At 36.1% G+C, this 22,674-nt stretch overlaps 1 protein-coding gene across 24 annotated transcripts in view; it reads right to left on the bottom strand.

Annotated features, from left to right (window-relative positions):
* The window catches only part of CSPP1 (centrosome and spindle pole associated protein 1), a 135,166-nt gene that overhangs the window by 73,142 nt on the left and 39,350 nt on the right, over positions 1-22,674 (bottom strand). For 21 of the 24 annotated variants that reach the window (XR_004435163.1, XM_033202259.1, XM_033202257.1 and 18 more), the window contains 7 exons: positions 19,951-20,049; positions 16,923-16,993; positions 10,852-10,945; positions 9,222-9,279; positions 6,629-6,837; positions 4,417-4,538; positions 3,971-4,049 (listed from right to left, as the gene is read on the bottom strand). Coding sequence is in view for 23 of the 24 variants with exons in the window: in XM_033202259.1 (XP_033058150.1) it covers positions 3,971-4,049; positions 4,417-4,538; positions 6,629-6,837; positions 9,222-9,279; positions 10,852-10,945; positions 16,923-16,993; positions 19,951-20,049 (732 nt within the window). In the remaining variant the exon portion in view is untranslated. The remainder of the gene's footprint in view (positions 1-3,970; positions 4,050-4,416; positions 4,539-6,628; positions 6,838-9,221; positions 9,280-10,851; positions 10,946-16,922; positions 16,994-19,950; positions 20,050-22,674) is intronic. The other 3 variants (XM_033202261.1, XM_033202269.1, XM_033202276.1) reach the window with 2 other exon arrangements.

Here is a 22,674-nt window from a genome sequence, read left to right as displayed (position 1 = left end):
TTTAATAACAGAACAACTACACAGAAGATCAACAAGGAAATACAAGAAATAACACTATAAACCAACCAGATCTAAGAGACACTTACAGAATAATACACTCACCAACAGGATAATACACATTCTTCTCAAGTGCATGTGGAACATTCTCCAGGACAGACTACGTTAGGTCTTAAAATAAGTCTCAATAAATTAAAAAGGACTGAATGAAATCATACAAAGTTTGTTCTCCAACTGCAACGTAATTATATTAGACATGAGTAACAGAAGGGTATTTGGGAAATTCACATTACGTGGAAATTAAACAACACATTTCAAAATAACCAACAGGTTGATGAAGAAATTTTTTTTAATTGGAAAATATTTCGAGAGTAATGAAAGTGAAAAGACAACATATCAAAACTTAAAGGATGTAGCTAAAACAGTACTAAGAGGAAAGCTTATAGTTGTTAAGTATATATACCAAACAAAGGGAAAGATACCAAATCAATAATCTAGATTTTCATCTCTAGAAACCAGAAAAATGAGAGCAAACGGAACCCAAAGTAAGCAGAAGGGAGGAAATTTAAAAGATTACAGCAGAAATCAATGAAATGGAAACTAGAATAACAACAGAAAAAAAAAAAAAAAATCAACCAAACCAACAGTTTGTTATTTGAAAAAACCAACAAGATTGACAAATGTTTAGCTACACTGAACAACAAGAAGGCTCTGCATCTTCTATTAAAATCAGGAATTCTATGATGGGAAGAATGAGATCAGAAAAATAAATACGTAAATATAAAAAATAAAATATAATCAGAAATTCACAAAGGGACATCACTATTAATCTTCTGAAAATAAGAAAGGACTGTAAGGGAATATTATCAACAATTATATGTCAACAAATTGGACAACCTAGATGAGATGGACATATTCCTAGAAATAAAAGCCTATCAAGACTAAATCATGAAGAAAAAGAAAATCTGAATAGACCTATAACTAGTTACTAAAGAGACTGAATCTGTAATCAATAATCGCCCAACAAAGAAAAGCCCTGTACCTTATGGTTTCACTGGTGAATTCTATCAAACATTTTAAGAAGAACTAATATCAACCCTTCTCAAACTTTTTCAAAAAGTTCAAAGAGGAGGGAACACTTCCTAATTCCTTCTATAAGCCCAGCATTATGCTTATACCAAAGCCAGAAAAAGACACCATAAGGAAACTACAACAAGATCACATATGAACACTGATGCAAAACTCCTTAACAAAATAGTAGCAAACCAAATCCAGCAGCATATTAAAATAATTATACACCATGACTAAGTGGAATTTATTCCTGGAAAACAAGGATGGTTATGGTTAAACATAAAAAAAAAGTCAATATACCACATTAAAAGAATAAAGGGGAAAAAATAACATGATCATCTCAATACAGAAAACCATGTAACAAAATTTAACACTTGAATCGTTAAAACTCAACAAACTAGGAACAGAATGAAATCACCTCAACATAATAAAAGCCATATATGAAAAACCCACAGCAAACATCATACACAACAGTGGAAGACTTTTCCTCTAAGATCAGGAACAAGGCAGGGATGCCCACTTTAGCCATTTCTATTAAACATAGTACTGGAATCTCTAGTCAGGATAATTAAGAAAATAATTAAGAAAGAAAAATAAGGGGCCAGACGTGGTGGCTCACACCTGTAATCCCAGGACTTTGGGAGGCTGAGGTGGGCGGATCACAAGGTCAGGAATTCAAGACCAGCCTGGCCAGCATGGTGAAACCCCATCTCTACTAAAGATACAAAAAATTAGCCAGGCATAGTGGTGCACGCCTTTAACCCTAGTTACTCAGGAGGCTGAGCCAGGAGAATCACTTGAACCCAGGAGGCGGAGGTTGCAGTAAGCCAAGATCGCACCATTGCACACCAGCCTGGGTGACGGGGTAAGATTCTGTCTCAAAAAATAAAAATAAAAATAAAAACTATCCAAATCAGAAAGAAAAAGTAAAATTATCTCTGTTCACAGATGTTATCATCTTATTTGCAGAAAATCCTAGATTCTACAACAAAACTATTAAAATAAATGAATTCAGTGAATTAACAGGATAGAAGTCAACACCCAAAAATCAGCTGCATTTCTATACACTAACAATGAACAATTTGAAAAGAAAATTATGAAAGGAATTCCATTTATGAAAGCAGCAAAAAGAATAAAATACTTAGGAATTAACTAAAGAAGTGAAAGACATATACCCATACAATGAAAACGACGAAATATTGCTGAAAGAAATTTTAAAAGACATAAATAAATGGACATATATCTTATGTTCACGGATCAGAAGACATGACACTGTTAAAATGTCAAAACTACCCAAAGATTCAATACACTCACTACCAAAATCACAATGACTTTTTTGCAGAAATAGAAAAACTCATCCTATAATTCATACAGAATCTCCAGGAATCCAAAATAGCCAAAACAATATTGAAAAAGAACAAAGATAGAGGACTCACATTTTCTGATTTCAAAACATTCAAAGCAACAGTAATCAAAACACTAAGGTACTGGGATAAAGGAAGACATACACACCAAGGGAAAAGGATAAATAGCCCAGAAATAAACTCTCGTATATTTGGTCCAATGATTTTCAACAAGAATGCCAGTTATCTCTCAATGCAGAAAGGATAGTCTTTCCAACAAATGGTGCTAAGAAAACTGAATATCCACTTACAAAATAACTAAGACAAACCCTTATGCAATACCATAAAAAATTTAACTCAAAATGACTCAAACATAAGACCTAAAATTATAAAACTCTCACAAGAAAACATAGGGCAAAAGCTTCAGGATGTTGGATTTGGCAATGATTTCTCACACGACACCAAAGGCATAGGCAACAATAATAAAAATAGACGAACTGGACTCTATGAAAATTTAAGAATTTTGTGCATCAAAAGGCAATATCGACACAGAATGGGAGCAAATATTTCCAAATCAAATACCTGACATAGTATTAATAACCAGGTAATATGGAGGACTCTAAAAGCTCAACAACAAAAAACAAACAACCTAATTAAAAAATGGGCAAAGTACTTGAAAAGACATTTCTCCAAAGAAGATACACAAATGGCCAATAAGCATATGAAAAAGATGCTCAACCTCACTAATCATTAGGGAAATGCAAATTAAAACTACAATGAAATACCATCTTATACTCATTAGAATGGTTACTATAAAAACAGAAAAAGAAAATAGTATTGGCAAAGACATGGAGAAATTGGAACCCTTGTGTCCTATTGGTGAGAATATAAAAAAGTATAGCAATTGTGGAAAACAGTACGGTAGTTCTTCAAAAAATTAAACATAGAATTTCTATATGACCCAGCAATTCCAGCTCTGGGTACAGACCCAAAAAACTTGAAAACGAGATTTCAAAGAGATATTTGTAAACTCATGTTCACAGCAGCATTATTCACAAATAGTCAAAACGTGGAAGCAACCCAAAGTGTCCACGAATGGATAAATGGATAGATTTCAGATAAGCAAAATGTATACAATTACAATGGATTATAATTCAGCCTTAAAAAGGAAAGAAATTCTGAAATATGCTAAAAGACGGATAAACCTTGAGGACATTACGCAAAGTGAAATAAGTCAGTCACAAAAAGATAAACACTGTATGATTCCATTCAATATGAGGTACATGGAGTAGTCAAAATCAGAGACATAGAATGGTGGTTACCAGAGAATGGGGTAGGGGAATGGGGAGGTACACCATTATTATTTAATGGGTATAGAGTTTCAGTTTACAAGACAAAAAGAGTTCTGAAGATGGACTGTGGTGATGGTTGCACATTATGAAAATATTAAATACCACTAAATAGTATACTTTAAAATGTTAGGATGGTGGCTTTTAGGTTATATGTATCTTTACAAAATAAAAGTGGGGAAAAAATTATTCTTTTAACTAATCACTTACACAACAGGTTGCGCTAGTTGGTGGGTGACAGGAGCACTAACATAAGCTGCAGGCTGTACGCCCATCATTCCTGAACCATCTTAAAGAAAAAAGAAAAAAAAAGTTTATTTAGAATAACCATTTAATAACATTTTATTTATTCCTCCAGAAAAAGGTACATAATCAAAATGTTACCTAGGGAAAACCATCAATATTTCCCTCTGGGTTAGAAGTCAGCAAAGAAGAGCATAAGAAAACACAATCGTTATTTCTTAAATAGAGATGAAAAGGAAGTAACTATAAAATGTAACTGGGCTTTAAAATAGGGCATTTATTAAGTCAATATATAACATCTGAATTAAGCAAAGCTGTGCTTTTCTCATTTAGATATTTTTTATTTACACAAAAAAACAATTTTCCTTATTGAGCCAAGGGGGGAGAAAATGCTTACCCTATAGATAACTTACAATAAGCAAGACTGGGATCCAAAGTATTCCTGGCCCCATAAAAATAGTATGCATCATCATAAGGTGTTCGATAGTTAGTAGCCAAAGGTGGTAGTAGGGGAGGTGGAGGCAGGGGTGCAATCCTGTATGAAAATAAAAATGAAAAATTCCTCTCACGTTTCATTGCAATTTTTTTTTTAAATCAATATATTACTATTTTGCAAAAACAGTACTGAAAATCCTATCACTACTTTAGAAAAAGTCACCACCTTGCTCCAATCATTCATCAAAAATTATGACTCAAAAAGCAAATACAGGATTTCACAATTTCAGGTACATTTATGTAAGACAAAAACCTGGCTTAATATTCAATCAATTAATATCCAATAGGCTCAATGTGCCAGTATCAAATAAAGACAGACATGGTCCCTATCCCTCAAGAGTAACATGAAAATAAACTACAGTCAGGTACAAGCAAATTAAATTAAATAGTAATATAGCCCAGAAAACGCAGAGTGCTATAGGTACAGGACCAGGGACATTTAAACCACATGAGGGAGAGGAAGAAAGCACATGTAAGGCTTTCCAGAAGAGGCAACGCTTAAGCCATGCTACTGGAGTGAGTTTGTGTGTGTTAGAGGAAGGACAATCCAGAAAGAGAAGGCAAAGAGCTACAAAACAGTGTAAGTACAAATGGTTCAGTCTGACTGAGGAAATGAGTGTATTTCTTAATAGTAAAATAAAAGCAACTTAAATACCAACAGTAAAGTCCTGACATAGTCTTTAGTATTTCATAAATTTAAAACTTCTGAAAACCTCTACATTAACACTTCATTACTGATTAGGAAATATCTCTGTATTTCCACCAATGCAATATTTTTCAGTAGTAAAAATGGCAAAGGCAAATTCCTTTAAATGAATAGAAAGAGATGGCAGCATTCTAGAATGTTCTCACTGTTCTATGTATCTTAACAGGTTCTCCCTTGTCATATACTTCAAAATAATTCCAAAGAACTAAGAAGGCCCTGAAGTTATCTTCAGTAGGGAATATCTTTCATATTTACTAGCCACTCAATATGTGTCTAACCCTTACACTATCCTCACAACAAAGATACATAAACAAAAATGTCAAATAACTGTCATGAAAGGGAGCTGTCATTATCATTAAATCTAATTTTATAGAGATTTATACAAGCTAATCCTCACAACCCTATAATTGTAAATATGAAATAAAATATACTACTACTCCACTTTTACAAATGAGAAAACTGAAGTTCAACAAAGGTTTGGTTTGCCCAAAATCCAGAGAGGAAAGCCAACCATTTCAATCCCTAATTCAATGCTGAGACCACCATAAAATGCTCTGTCAATTCCAATCCCTCCTATTCTTGAGTCAGGAAGCCAACAGATGAAAAACACAAAGCCCCTGATAAGTACAGTAAACACACTTCTACAGTGGGTTAGTAACTAAAAGACCAACTTCTACTGAAATAAAATAGCTCAGAAAATATCAATGTTCAAAAAAGTTAAGAAAAACACCTCTAAATTTAAATATTTTTATAATTAATACACTACCAGTGAACAAAAAATAAGCCCAGGTCCTACAAAGAAGAAAGTATAGCCCAGAAAATATCAGTGTTAACAACAGAATTTTCTTTATGTATACTCTATTATAGCCTTTTACCTATAGAAATCAAATCTTCACCCCAATACCTAAACTACAGGTTTTATAATCTCAACACTTTTTATTTCAGGCATTTGAGTTACACAGCCCATAAGTAATCACAGAGAATGAGCTGAAGGAAACAGAAGCTAAAATAAAATTATACGTATAAAAGAGCCACATTAGAAACTTTTTCTGCACAAATTGAAGAATTCAATGTTTGCCAAGTGGAAATAACAAAATTGAAAAAAATGTACAACTTTTATATGTTAAAAGATATCAAAAACAGACATCCCAAAATACGACCTAAAACCAAGTAAACACTAAAATGTACTTAGTAATTCATTCTAAAGATACAAAATCATCTTTAAACAAGAAAATGTTTTAAGAATTTCCCTTATTTTTGTAATAGCAGAGAAAAAAAGAAATTTCAAGAGAACTTATTTCACAAAACTGTTAACTGTACAAAATCTCTGAAGAATAACGTTATCCACTTCAGCACATCCTTCTAAACATAAAATATAGCAATACCTTACCTAATTCCCAAACACAAAACATTTAAACAAGCACCTGGGAGACACCATTTCACCAAAGGCGCTGTTGAGTCCACTGCGCAAATCTTCATTTTGAGAAGGAACGGAATGAACTGATGGGATGGGTGGGACAGATGGGGCAGATAAAGGAGGGAGAGGTGTCTGGAAAGCTATTCTGGGTCTTTCAGGTGGTATCATCTCTTCAAAGTGTCTTGGTGCCACACTAAACTGCTTTAGTCTATCAGGCTAAAACAAAGAAAAAAAATCTGTTTGTTACATATAATCATAAGTTTAAAGGCAGAAGGGACTTCAAAAGACCTCCTATCCCAGCAGGTATTTAAGACAGTCACAGAATAACAGAATTTTACAGCTATAAAAGACTCCAAATATCTATTTTTATTTATTTATTTATTTATTGAATAACGGAATTTTACAGCTATAAAAGACTCTGAATATCTATTTATTTATTTATTTATTTACTTTTGAGACAGAGTCTCACTCTGTCGCCCAGGCTGGAATGCAATGGCATGATCTCAGGTCACAGCAACTTCCACCTCCCGAGTTCAAGCAATTCTCCTGCCTCAGACTCAAGAGTAGCTGGGATTACAGGCACCTGCCACCACGCGCAGCTAATTTTTGTAAAGAAGGGGGTTTCGCCACATTGGCCAAGCTGGTCTCAAACTCCTGGCCTCAAGTGATCCGCCTGCCTCAGCCTCTCAGAGTGCTGGAATTACAGGTGTGAGCTTCTGCGCCTGGCCAGATTCTCAATATCTAATGCTTATTTTATAAATGGGTAATTGAGGTTCTCTGAGAAGTAATATACCACCTAAGGTCTCGCTATTAGTAAAGAATTAAGCAAAGACTAGAGTCAGATATTAATTTTAAATATATCTGTAGTATTATTTCTATGTACTAGGACACTGGGCTACTTCTCTAATCACCATTTCTGTTATCTGTTACAAAGTATTCTGTAAAACAGGGTCAGCAAATGCTTTCTGTAAAGGGCTAGACAGTAAATAGGATTTGCAAGACTACATAGTCTCTTCATAAGGAGCAGACTCAGCCATAGTGCTAAAGTAGCCACAAACAGTATGTCAACGAATGAGCAAGGCTGTGCTGCAACAAAACTTTGTTTTATGAAAACAGGCAACAAACAAATTTGGCCACAGGCCACACTTTGCTAAGCTCTGCTTTAGAACATCACTTATATAACCTTTTCTAAGATCTGCATATCTAAAGTAAACCCAAAAATAAAGGCCTGTTTCCCCTAATTACTTATTTATTCTCATAAATCAACTTGACACTCTATAGGAGCTTCAATTCAAAGATAAATAAGGTCTGTCATACACTACTGTAACCATAAATACAAAATTTAACATGCCAACATATTACCTTAAAAAGCTCACCTTTTAAAAGGAAACTTTTGATTGATTAAAGAAAATATATTTAGCTTTGAAATTTATCTTCTTTTTTTTCTACCATGGTTATCTTATCCGGAATGATTTCTCAGGTTAACCTAGAAGCATACTGTGAGTGATGCTGGTGCAATATTAAACTTTTCCAAACAGATAACCCACAGGATATATTCTCGGCATAAGTAAAAGCAAATCAAAAGTTGCCTACAGGTAAATAATTTTAAGTTGCTGCATCCTTTTTAAGAATGAGCTTTTTAATGAAATTAAAGGTCTTAATCATCATTCAAAGATGAAACAAGACTTGTATTAGAAATAAAATACTACATAACCAACTACAGAAAAAATAAATTGTGGTAAAAACACAGAAAAAATAAATTGTGGTAAGAACAATAAATTACCTCCTTACTTAACTGCAATGATGTAATTCATTCCACTTAATGATGAGAATTGCAAAATTCAAGTAAAAATAAGATTATTATCTCTCTAATGTTACAATAAGTAACAATTACTAAAATGCTTTAAAAATAAAAGCCTTCGGCAGGGCACGGTGGCTCAAGCCTGTAATCCCAGCACTTGGGGAGGCCGAGGCGGGCGGATCACCAGGTCAGGAGATCGAGACCATCCTGGCTAACACGGTGAAACCCTGTCTCTACTAAAAATACAAAAACTAGACGGGCGAGGTGGCGGGCGCCTGTAGTCCCAGCTACTTGGGAGGCTGAGGCAGGAGAATGGTGTAAACCCGGGAGGCGGAGCTTGCAGTGAGCTGAGATCCGGCCACTGCACTCCAGTCCGGGCGACAGAGCGAGACTCCGCCTCAAAAAATAAAAAAATAAAAAATAAAGTCTTCAGTTTTCTCAGAAATCATTCCAATATAAGAAAAGTAAGTGATCAAGATGTATTCAAGAAAAGTATTAACATCAGTTGTAAATTTAACCAAGATAACTTTCCCATGGAATAGTACATGTGAACAAAGCAGAGAGAACTAATTTAAAATAAACTTTAAAAAATGACACACAAATGAAAAAGGAAAAATTATGTCAAGGAAATAACAGTTAAGAGAATTTACACTTTATGAGAACAGAATTTAGTTAATTTTATTACTGTTCAAATTGGTCTACTCTCTTTTTCTCTCAATATTCTCTATCCCCACCTGCCACCACATTTGAGGATCATCTGATGAAAGATTAAACATCAGAAGATGCCAGAAACCCTTACCGATTTCTCAGGGTCTTGTGCTCCAGATGCTGCGACCCTGAGTTCTAAATCTTTTTCTCTAAACAAAATGAAAGTTTTACATATTAAAAAGATATAGTAAACTATCAAAATTATAAATCATCACTGAAAGAAGCTTATACACAAAGTCTATGCAATACATCTACAAAAACAATTCCTTTAACTGACATTACAGCCTTAAATACTACTGAAAGCCAAATTTTTTTACTTGATACAAAGTAAACTAGAATTCACATGTAACTTACACTATGTATCTCTAAGCCAATGCCCAGAGTATTTCAAAGACTAAGTAATTCACACAAAATAAAATACAAAAATAAAATCTTTACCTTGCAAAACAAAAAACCTCTTTTAGGGCACACATATATTTTCAGTTGGCAAAGAGAAGGGTAAAAATTTAAATATATCTACCATACTTCCTAATAACAGGGTTTTTTTAAATGTCAAAGATAACTAACATCAAACAGTAGATATTGGCTTCCTCTGAGATAGAAAAAGGCAAAAACTAAGAGATAACAGGTCTCAAATTCTCTCAAAACACGATATCTATTCCTAATTTTGTTGTTGCTGTTGTTGTTGTTGAGTCAGAGTCTCACACTGTCTCCCGGGCTGGAGTGCAGTGGCGTGATCTCGGCTCACTGCAACCTCCGCCTCCCAGGTTCAAGCAATTCTCCTGCCTCAGCCTCCCGAATAGCTGGGACCACATGTGTGTGCCACCATGCCCGGCTAATTTTTTGTATTATTAGTAGAGATGGGGTTTCACTGTGTTAGCCAGGATGGTCTCTATCTCCTGACCTCGTGATGTACGCACCTCAGCCTCCCAAAGTGCTGGGATTACAGGCGTAAGCTACTGTAATTTCTAATTTTAATCTATATTTAAAATGTCTAATTTTAAACTCTATTCCTAATTTTAAACTATAACATTTCATAGGTATTTCAACAAGAAAGACTACAAACAATGATACCTATATACAACATAAATACTTGTGATTTATCATTCTTGTGGAATTAAGGAAGCCATTGAAGTTTTTGAGCAGGGCGCCAGTTTGATTAGTGTATTTTTTGACAGTTAATATCATAGTGTGCTGGATCTATTGGAGCAGTGAGAAGGGAGTTGGGAAGACTAGTTATTAGGAAGCTATTGCTGCAACCCAGGTCAGATGTAGAGAAGACTTATCCAAGGTTAATGGCTCTGCGAATAGAAAGAAGGAGGGGGCCTCATATGAAGTGAATAGGAGAGGACAAGGAATACAAGTTATAGTGAGATTTTGAGGCTCCATTATTGGGCTATTAATAGAAAATGAAGAAGGACAGTTGGTTTTGAGATGCTCATTTGGGATGGAATTGTTAAATTTATAGGATACAATTTTTTTTTTTTTTGCACGTATGTGTGTGTGCATACCATTTCATATGGCAAAAAACAATTCCAAAACAACAACAACAACAAAAACTCTCTTGGTATTTATTTTCCTTGTTGATTTACCATGTAGAGATTAAAATATAGTGATTTACAAATCAAACATCATATTAGGAAGACAACCCCTTATTTAACCATCTACACAAATGCATTTTAAACTCAAAATATCTCTTTTAAATGCAAACCTTTCATTACCGTCTCTTGTTCCTCTGTTGCTCAGCCATTTGTTCCAATAGTTCTAGTCTGTATTTCTCTTTCCTTCTCTGAATAAGTTCTCGATCTTCACCTCCTAGATAGTGGTATCAGAAAAATGCAATCTTAACTCTTAAGCATCGTATGCAATTAGAAAGTCAAGTCCTTAAAAACTCCATCTTAATTGTATCATATAATTACTGAATATGCAAGAAATACAGAAGGAAAAAATCACATGAATCAGTCCTTCCTCAATTATTTTTGTAGTTAATGTGTACCTACTATGTGTCAAACACAAGATATGGTAATCATGCCCATGCCTCTACCAGTAGTCAAAAATTTTCCTAAATAACAGAATATTCTTATCCCAACCCCATTTTTCTAACAATCTAAATAATATTTCCATTAATATCTTCCATAAGTCTTATAAATTTAACATTTCAATCCCAAATGAGCATCTCAAAATCATCTGCCCCTCTTCATTTTCTATTAATGGCCCAATACTTGAGCCTCAAAATCTCACTATAACTTGGATTGCTTGTCCTCTTCTACTCACTTCATATGAGGCCCCCTCCTTTCTCTTCTCAGAGCCATTAACCTTGCATAAGTCCTCTCTACATCTGACCTGGATTGCAGCAAAAACTTCCTAACTAATATCCAGTCTTCCCAACTCCCTTCTCCCTGCTCCAATAGATCCAGTACACTATGTAATATTAACCGTCATAAAATACACTAATCAAACTGGCACTCTGCTCAAAAAAATTCAGTTCTGCAGGAAAAAATACAAACCTCTCACCCTGGTATTCCTTATACAAAAATTCAGCTAATCAAAAATTTTGAATGCAGAGAAGATTATTATTATTGCATATGTTAACACCACAAAATAACCTCTTAATCTAGATATGCAAGATCTGGAACACTACAAAAATCACAGGGTATCAAGAATGCAATTGAAACAGCAATTTCTGTACTGCCTTCATTACTGGTCTCCAATCATCAGTGGGCACACAGCATCTCAGTCTGTCCATTAAGCACAGATGTCAGCAAAAGTGAAGCTCCCATAGAGGTAACATAAATTACATTAAGATTAATAACTGTGTTTTATAATAAAAGTAAATATTGCCATTCCACTTCTGACCATGATAGAATAACCAACCACATGACTTAACCTCACACTGTTTAAAAAACAAATAAACAACAACAATAACAACAAACTAGAAAAGTGGACAAAATACACAAAATAATTGTTTTCCAGACACTGGACAATAGGTAGTACAGAACTGTAATACCTAAGGGAAGGAAAATAGATGAGGTGAGCCCTATAATCACCCAATTTCTGCCCAAATGAAATTTCCAGACCACAGATACAGGTAAAGAGGTAAAGAGAACCCAAAGAGGGCCAGGAAACTGAGCTAAATTGAGTAGATAAAGAGCAAAATTCAGGAAAGCTAAAATGGCTAAAAGTTATGGAGCAAAGATCCAATAGGAAGCACAAAAAGAGCTCCAGAAATCCACAGGAGGTCCCTTCAGACTTTGCAGTGTGCTAGTTTGTGCATTCACAGAATGAAATTCCATTTGGCCTGGCAACAAACTAAGAAGGATATGTAAACTGAACAATTCTCAGACCTGAAACAAAGGAGCAAAATTCAAGCTCCAGCCAGCTATGTTCTTGGTGGTCTTTCAGGGAACACTTCAGAAAGATCACTCTATAGTAGTAAGACTAAACTATTCTCTGAAAAGGAATGCTACTCTAGAGGTCCCTAGCTAAGTTTAAAACTGAACTCAGATAAAATTGGTCTTTAGTGAGGGAGAAGGAAAGGAAAAATCATTTTGGAAAAAACTCAGACTGCAGAAGCAGCCTGCTTGAAAAGTCACAGCAACAGACAAAAATAAAACAACCTAGGGGAAAAAATAAAACCTCAGACTGCACCTGGACAGATAAGCAAGGGTCTAGCACAGAGCTCTTTGTTCTTTGTCTAATTAGTGAACTCTCAGGAAAAAGTTTCCACCTCCTTTCAGGCATATTCATAGTGGGAACTTGCATGGGGGTGGGGCAGGGGTGGCTTACCTAAAACAAACCCACAGATATACAAACAAGATAAGCAGCTTTCTGCTTGCCTAGAGACATACCCACAGCTGTATAAGATAACACGAGTTGCACAGACAATTTTACTGATAAGTTACTCAAACTGCTACAGAGATTAAGTTTCTTATAAAAGCTTTTTAATATAGCTATAACCCGGCCATCTACTTGGACTCCCCTATTCCCTGCAGAGAGCTTTTTTTCTTTCACTTATTAAACTTTCACTCCAACCCCACCTTTGTGTCTATATTTCTTAATTTTCTTGGACGTGGGACAAAGAACCTGGGGTACTAGTTCAGACAATGAGAAACTGCTACATTAAGGAGCATGTGTGAGACTGCAACATTAGTAACAGAGAAATGTGACAATGGTAGGCAAACTTTTTAAAGATGGCTACTATGTTCCCTGCTCCCTGCTGAATCCCTGTATAATTCCCTCCCCTTGAGAATGGGTAGGACCTGTAACTTACTTGTATACAATAGAATATGGAAGGGTGGAAAAAATATTTGCAGATGTAACTAAGGTACTGAATCAACTAATTTTGAAGTAATTAAAAGGGAGATTATCTTAGGCAGAACTGATATAATCAGGTGAAAGCCCTTAGAAGAAGCAATGGGCCCTTCCTGAATTTAGAGATTCCTCTTGCTGGCATAAAGTTAAGTAACCATGGTAAGGAAGCCCACCATGGCAAGGAACAGCAGATGGCCACTAGGAACTGTGGGCAGTCTCCAGTGGGTATCCAGTAAGAAGCCAGGGCCCTCAGTCATATAGCCACAAAGAAATGAATTCTGCCAACAACCTGCATTAGCTTAGAGGCAGATTCTTCCCCACTCAAGTCGCCGGTTAAAAAGCAGCCTGACAGATACCTTGATTATAGCCTTTTGAGACCATTGGCAAAGGATCTGTTCAGTAAACCATGCCCAGACTTGACCCACTGGAGTTGCTGCCTGAATGCAATTTCCAAATGTTCACTAGAAAAACTGGGATCAAACAACACAGAAGACCTAAAAGAGATACTTTCGTGACATTCAGGCACAAAACATGGCCCACATTCCAGACTTTCAAAGCAGACTATACAAAGCAAAAGCTGCAAGCTATTGGTGAAGGGACAGAAAATCAACTTGGACCCAGTATCCCACACTCTTACATAGCAAAGGCTTGTTACTGTTAGGGGAAGGGCAAAAAAAATCTGGTGAAAAATCTGATGCAAAACCCTCCTCAGACACAAAGAAGAGTTTAGCTATCATCCTGGGCAAGGACAGAAATGTTGAGAAAGACCCATCCCTGAGGCCCAGATGCACAGGATCTGTACAGCATCAAGTAACAATCAATAGCAATATATTGCTGGAGAAGGGGGAAGTGTGGAGGGAGAGATGCCCTCACTGTCAAGGACATGAAGGCCTTGCTGAAAACTGGGGAAAGTGCAGGAACACTAAGAAAATCCCTCTGGCACTCCAGGCCTCACAACACGAAGGACAAGATAGAGAATTCAACACTTCTCTCTAAGCAATCAATAGAAGCAGATAAAATTCATTAAGGATATACAAGACATGAACATACAATGAACTAACTTGATTTAACTGACACTTTTTTTTTTTTTGATACAGGGTCTAACTCTGTCACCCAGGTTGGAGTACAGTGGCACAATCACGGCTCACTGCAGCCTCAACCTCCCAGGCTTAAGCAATCCTCCTACCTCTGCCTCCTGAGTGGCTAGGACTACAGGTGCATGCCACCACACCCAGTTAATTTTTTTATTTTTTGTAGAGACATGGTTTCCCTATGTTGTCCAGGTTGCTCTCAAACTCTTGGGCTCAATCAAGTGATCCTCCTGCTTCAGCCTCCCAGGATGCTGGGATTACAGGTGTGAGCCACCACACCCAGCCTTAAATGACATTTATAAACTACTATACTCAACAACTGCACCATGCACATTCTTTCAAGTACACACTAAACACTCACCAAGACAGACTATATTCTGAGCTATTCAAAAAAAAAAAAAAAAGTCACAGAAATTCAACAAACTTGAAATAACTGAAATTAATCTAATTACATTCTTGGATCTTAAGAGGCTTAAACAAGCAGTCAATAACAAAAAGACAAAAGGAAAATCCCCAAATGAATGGAAATTTTTAAACATACTTCTAAATTACCTATGGTTCTCTTATAAACCCCAAAATACATGTGTTATTTAGCTCTAAACTAAATCAATGATCTTACTTTTTAAATAAAGAAAAGGCCCCAAGTGACATCCTTGGGGCAAAATTATAGGAAGATAAATTTCAGTTCAATTGAAATAAGAGTATCATAACAATCACAGCCATCTGAAGATGGAATGTCCTGTCTCTGGGGATAATAAATTTCCTATAGGTATATACAAACATAGTTTGGGCGGGAAAAGATCAACCACGAGATAAGTCATTGAATTAAATGACTTTAACGGTTTGTTTCAAATGTTAAGAGTCCATTGTCTTACCAAATATTCATCTATAAATCCTGGATTGCATTAAACTCATGCTATTTATCTTTAAAAGGTCAGGGTACAATAATCCTTTTATTGATAAAATTATTTATCAGTAGGCTCTCAGCTCAGAAAGACATTTCTCTTATTTTACCATGTTTTATAAAATACATCAGTAGGGAACAGTGGCTCACGCCTGTAATCTCAGCACTTTAGGAAGCCAAGGCGGGCAGATCACTTGAGATCAGGAGTTTGAGACCAGCCTGGCCAACATGGTGAAACCCCATCTCTACTAAAAAAATACAAAAATTAGCCAGGCATGGTGGCACACGCGTGTAATTCCAACTACTCAGGAGACTGAGGCACAAGAATCACTTGAACCCGGGAGGTGGAGGTTGCAGTGAGCCAAGATTGTGCCACTGCACTCCAACCTCAGCGATAGGGCGACACTCAGTTTCAAAAAAAAAAAAAAATAATAAGAATATAGCCTTTTAAAATAAAATAAGTAAATAAAAATAAAAGAAAAAAATATAGCCTTTACATGGTCAATTTTCACCTACAGATAATATACTAGAATGAAATTCTAGGTGGTATGCCATTTTTCTCACAACAGTCATTCACAAGGGAACGAAAACCTGAGAATATAATGCAATTATGTCTCTAAACTAGTATTTAATTTGCTGTTTTTACGTTGAATGAATTTAGAGTGTTACTTAATTTCTTCATATACTTTACTAAAACCAAATTTCAGTTCATTTTTTTCTAACAGTTTTCACACAAAGAACAGATCTCTTTTCTATTACATATTTAAAGGTACAAACCAGAAACAAGGCTCTCCTCACAGTTTCTGGTATTAAATTGTGACAAGTGTCATATAGCAAAACAAGCTTATATTCAGCAATGACTTCAAATAAACAGAAAATTTAGACCATCATCATGACTTGAACAAAATACCTTCTCAGAAACTACATGAAAAGAACAAAGGAAAGAAAGGTTTAATCTGGAGAAAATAAACTAATATACAAAGCAGTTTTGTACTAGTTGAAGAAACTAGAAAGAAGAATTAAGGAAAAAACTATCATATATAAAACAAAATATTTTTAAAAAGCAGAATGTAAGAAACAGCCACATTGCAACAGAGTGCTAATAAAATATGGAATTAAAAGCTCACTACTGATTGGTAATGATCAATCCATTTTGCAAAGAAAAGATTACTGAAACTAATAATTTTATTATCACCTATGGAAAGCACATCACTAAATAATTTAGCTTTCAAATTACACATAGATGTGTTCATGAATATCATGAATAAAAATACAAAGATATATAAAATTTAAAAAATACAAAATAAAATTATACATAGAGCTATACATGCTAAATGATTAGCATAGTATCTAGCCATAAAGTAAGCACTTACAAATATTTTCTACTATTAGTAAAAACAGTATTAATTACAACACTGAGTTCTCACTAAAAAAGGATTATAAGACACTCTGTACAAGTCCAACGAATTGGAAGTTTTATGCCTACCAAAGAGCATCCCTGCAAAAGGACTACAGGTATCTTGATTAGTAGATTTGGATGGTTCATTGTCTAAAGCACTAAAGAAAAAAAGACAGAGAAACAGAGTAAGTTAAAATCCAGATAATTTTCAGGAAGCAAAATTTTAGAGTAAAATGTAGATATGAATTATTAGCCTTTCAAAGTACTATGGACATTATAATATTTACAAATTTTTAAGGTTAAGGTAAAATCATGGCATTCTATCTCTTTATACAGTGCAACTCCAATGTATTCAGGCTTAAAAAAAAAAAAAATTTTGGCCAGGCACGGTGGCTGACACCTGCAATTCCAGCACTTTGGGAGGCCTACATGGCTGGATTGCCTGAGGTCAGGAGTTGGAAATCAGCCTGGCCAACATGGTGAAACCCCGTCTCTAATAAAAATACAAAAAAATTAGCTAGGTGTGGTGGCGGAGGCCTGTAATCCCAGCTACGCAGGAGGCTGAGGCAGGAGAATCACTTGAAACCAGGAAGTGGAGGTTGCAATGAGCCGAGAGAGCATCATTGTGCTCCAGCCTGGGCAACAAGAGTGAGACACATCTCAAAAACAAAAACAAAAACGTTCAGCTTGCTTCACTGGCTGTATAGGTTCTCAAATAAAATCTTTTTCAGGCTGGGTGTGGTGGCTAACACCTGTATTACAGCACCTTGGGAGGCCAAGGTGGGCAGATCGCTTGAAGTCAGGAGCTTGAGACCAGCCTGGCTAACATGGTAAAACCTCATCTCTACTAAAAATACAGAAATTAGCTGGGCATGGTGGCATGCGCCTATAATCCCAGCTACTTGGGAGGCAGAGGCAGAAGAATCACTTGAACCCGGGAGGCAGAGGGTACAGTGAGCCAAGATCACACCACTGTACTCAAGACTGGGTGACAGTACGAGACTCTGTCTCAAAAAAAAAAAAAAAAAAAGGAATATAAGTGCACATAAGACCGGGTGCAGCTCACGCCTGTAATCCCAGCACTTTGGGAGGCCAAGGCGGGCGAATTACCTGAGGTCAGGAGTTTGAGACCAGCCTGGCTAACATGGTGAAATCCCATCACTACTAAAAATACAAAAAAATTAGCCAGGCGTGGTGACGCACGCCTCTAATCCCAGCTACTCAGGAGGCCGAGGCAGGAGAATCACTTGAATCCAGGAGGCAGAGAGCCAAGATTGTGCCACTGCACTCCAGTCTGGGCGACAGAGTGAGACTTCGTCTCAAAAAAGAAGAAAAAGGAAAAAAAAAAGTGCACATAAATTAAAAAAAAAAAAAAAAAGAAGAGAAAGAGTGACCTATGCACACACTTAGAAAAGATCATCCCTAAAAACACTCCTTCCTGGCCATGCACAGTGGCTTATGCCTGCAAGATCCCACCACGAGTTTGGGAGTTCAAGACCAGCCTGGACAATGGAGATCCTTTCTCTAAATTCAAAAAATAAATTTTTTTTTTAAAACTAGGCAGGCATAGTGGCACATGCCTGTAGTCCCAACTACTCCAGAGGCTGTGGTGGGAGGGTCACTTGAGCCTGGAAAATCAAGGTTTCAGTGAGCTATATCATGTCACTGCACTCCAGCATGGACAACAAAGCTGTCTCAAAAAACAAACAAACAAACAAAAAAAAAAACCTCCTTTCTTGGAAGACTGAAACAAGGGGAAAAAAATCCTCAAAGGAAACTTAATTAATTAGAATGAAACAGCAAATTATCTTCTTGCAAGCAGTGTTTATATATTATTTTTCTTTTTCTTTTTTTTTTTTTTTGAGACGGAGTCTTGCTCTGCCACCCAGGCTGGAGTGCAGTGGCCGGATCTCAGCTCACTGCAAGCTCCGCCTCCCGGGTTTTACGCCATTCTCCTGCCTCAGCCTCCCGAGTAGCTGGGACTACAGGCGCCCGCCTCGTCGCCCGGCTAGTTTTTTGTATTTTTAAGTAGAGACAGGGTTTCATCGTATTAGCCAGGATGGTCTCGATCTCCTGACCTCGTGATCCGCCCGTCTCGGCCTCCCAATATATATTATTTTTCTTAGAAAAAATAGACATCTGTCTTGACATATGACATTATCTTCACTGTATACTATAGATTCAAAACCATTTATCCTTATGTACAACACCGGAATGCCACCAAAATGATAAAAAACTGTAAGTAGAAAGAGAACATAAAGATAAAATACATATAATTTCCTTTCCTTTCCACAGGACAGAAATATATATGAGCACTAATTTTACAAAGTAAGCATAAAAGCTATCTACTTGATAAACTGAAAATCAAAAATAAACTTTTGAAAGAAAAATTCACACCACAGGAACATTCCCAATTTTTTTTTTTTTTTGAGATGAGTCTCACTCTGTTACCCAGGCTGGAATGCAGTGGCACTATCTCAGCTCACCACAACCTCTGCCTCCGGGGTTCAAGTTATTCTCCTGCCTCAGCCTCCTAAGTAGCTGGGATTACAGGGATTATTACCAGGGATTACAGGGATTACCACGCCTGGCGAATTTTTTTTTTTTTTTTTTGTATTTTCAGTAGAAAGGGTTTCACCATGTTGGCCAGGCCAGGTTGGTCTTGAACTCCTGACCTCAAGTGATCCGCCTGCATCAGCCTCCCAAAATGCTGGGATTACAGGCGTGAGCCACCGGGCCCAGCCATATTTTCAATTTATTTCCAGATAAGTTGCATCACCATGACTCTAAGATATTTTAAGTTGATTTTTAGTCCATTAAATTACACTTATTTCTTTTATTATTTCAAACAAATTTACATACTTTGTAATGATAGGCACTTCTTCAGAACACCCTGGCACACTTTGTAACCAAAAACTTGTTCTTTAAAAGAATGCTGTAAAGTACTATCAATTTTCATTTAGTACTACCTCCTCATCCTTTCTTTTCCTTTAATTCACTTCTCACTAAGAAGGAATAATTTACTATACCTTTCTACTTTTTCAGTTAGCCAGTTTAAGGCACATTGTTTCACAATATAATAACTAAAGGGGAGAATTTATATTACATACTGTACCTTTTATTCTCAGCAGATGAAATTCTTACGTTTGACTGTTCTACAACATCCCCATCATGTTCCATAGGAGGCACATTCCCTTGTCTGTTCCTGTGCATCCTTAAAAACATATTAGCTTATAAAGAATGTTCCACATACAGACCTTCTTATAACACTTCGGTGGTTTTACATTTGATGTTGGCAACATTAAAGGGAACAAAGTGTTATAATGAAGTTTTACCATAAACATTCTAAAATTAAATAGAATTTGTATGATCTGCTGGTTAATGAGACACTAAGAGTTTAAATGTAATAATCTTTTCTAAAAAGATTATAAATTATTTTAATGTACTTTCTATAAGTTTTGATTTTTAAAACTACAAATATAACTAGCACTTTTTTATCATTCTATTTAAAAGTGAACTGAACACCTACTGGGTATTCAGACACAGTCCCTATACTCACAAAGATTATAGTCAAAATTCAAAATGAGAACATTTTTTAAATCAAAATTCATATCTAGAGTCTGTGAATTATTTCATTGTATATATAACCTTCTTTTTTTTTTTTTTTCTGAGACGAAGTCTTGCTGTGTTGCCAGGAGTGCAGTGGTGCGATCTCAGTTCACTGCAACCTCTGCCTCCCGGGTTCAAGTGATTCTCCTGCCTCAGCTTCCTAAGCAGCTGGGACTACAGGCGCGCGCCACCACACCTGGCTAATTTTTTGTATTTTAGTAGAGACGCGGTTGCACCCTGTTGGCCAGGATAGTCTCGATCTCCTAACCTTGTGATCTCCCACCTCGGCCTCCCAAAGTGCTGGGATTACAAGCATGAGCCACCGCGCCCTGTCATAACCTTTTTAACTTAAAAATACAGCAGCAGTCTGTAAATTAAATCAAATGTAACAAACCATGACATTTGCTAACACTGTAAATCACAGAAAAGAATAAATGTTACTGATAGGCGAATGGAAAACATTAACAGGGAAAATGATTAGCTAACTTTACTTACGAGGTCATAAACAACAAAAAGAAAGATTAGTATGTTTTCTATTTTCTTCTTTAAAAACCTTTTTGGAAAATAATAATGAAAAAATGTTTTTCAATCAATCTTTTTTCCATTTGGCAAACACTGATTTTATTTTTAGCTTAATTTCTCATACCACAGAAACCAACATGACTTTTTATACCAATACTTATCGGCATCCGTGAAAATCAGCATTTCATAATCATTTCAAAGTTTCTTTACATGGCTGTTGAGTTACCCAACTATACTGTCTTTCTCAACAGGACTATTACAAAGAAATATGGTTGTTAAAGTGGTATTCAGTATTTTAGGTGAATTTCATTATCAGATTAAGAAAAATGGCAATTTTCCGGAAAAAAAAAAAAGAAACTTCTCACTCTCCACAGAACCAGCATATAAAATTCTTTCTTCACTTGTTTCCATCATACCAGCCACTGTCAATATCATCTGTGGAGAAAACACTATTTGGAATTTTAATCTTAGTAACTATGACATGGCATAACGCATGAATGGCTTCCATTTTTTAATCGATCACACATCACACACACATTCATCACACACACACATTCTGATGTGTGAATGACACATCAGCTTAGTGTCATTCCCTACTTATACCACTTAACAAACAGGTAAATACAAACTCAAATTCAAATTTGTAATTAACACTGCCAGGCAACCAGATTCAGTTATACTGGATCTTTATATATAATGCAGAAAAGTGTTAACAGAGCAGGCCTGAGACTGCCTGTCCTCAGAAAAGCCTGACTATATAGTTGACCCTTGGCTGGCACCTGGGAATACAGATTTTGGGAGAGTTACAACCACCGGCGGAACTGATAAGAGCAGCTCACTGTGCTTAAACTGTTTGCACAAACTATAGTTTATGCTAAACACTTGCTTTTCTTCAGGAAGTCTGGAATTTTGGTACATGCCAGGTACAGGATGCCTATGTAACCATCCCACAATAAAAACCTTGGGCACCGAGTGTCTAATCGCTTTCCTGGTAGACATTTCCTTATATTGTTACAATTCAATGCTGGAGGTAGTAAGCATCTCCTGTGTGATACCACTGGGAGAGAACCCTTGGAAGCTTGTGCCTGGTTTCCTTCAAACTTTGTCCCATGTATGTGCCTTTTACCTTTGCTGATTTTGCTTTGTATCATTTTGCTGTAATAAATTATAACTGTGAGTACAACTATACCCAAAGTCCTATGGATCCTCCTAGCAAATCACCCAACCTAGAGGTTTTCTTGAGAACCCATGACGCAACACAAAAAGCAAATTCACTGGTGTAGTAAAGAGGTATCTATGCCAAAAAAAATTATATATAAAAATAATTTCTTTATATACATTCTTTAATAATAAATCTTTATTTTAAAAATCTTTAACAGAGGCCAGGCACGGCGGCTCATACCTGTAGTCCCAGCTACTTGGGAGGCTAAAGTGGGAGGACTGCTTGAGCCTGGAAGGCAGAGGTTGCAGTGAGCCAAGACTGTACCACTGCACTCCAGCCTGAGCAACAGAGTAAGACCCTGTCTCAAAAAAAAAAAAAAAAAAAAAATTAAATAGAAATGTCAAGTTACAAATTCTTAAAAGCATAACCTGGGGCCCCAGAATTAAAGGTCACTTAGATATACAAAAGCTTTTTCTAAAGTTAACATAGAGCTTGTGGCTTCCTTAATTATTAGTTAAGTTTTCTGAAGATAATATTTAGATTAAT

The sequence above is a fragment of the Trachypithecus francoisi genome, unplaced genomic scaffold (genome assembly GCF_009764315.1).
Source record: "Trachypithecus francoisi isolate TF-2019V2 unplaced genomic scaffold, Tfra_2.0 Lachesis_group7, whole genome shotgun sequence".
In the NCBI taxonomy this organism is placed as follows: domain Eukaryota; kingdom Metazoa; phylum Chordata; class Mammalia; order Primates; family Cercopithecidae; genus Trachypithecus; species Trachypithecus francoisi.
The sequence above is the reverse complement of the archived record's forward strand: the minus strand, read 5'-3'. Positions and strand labels throughout refer to the sequence as shown.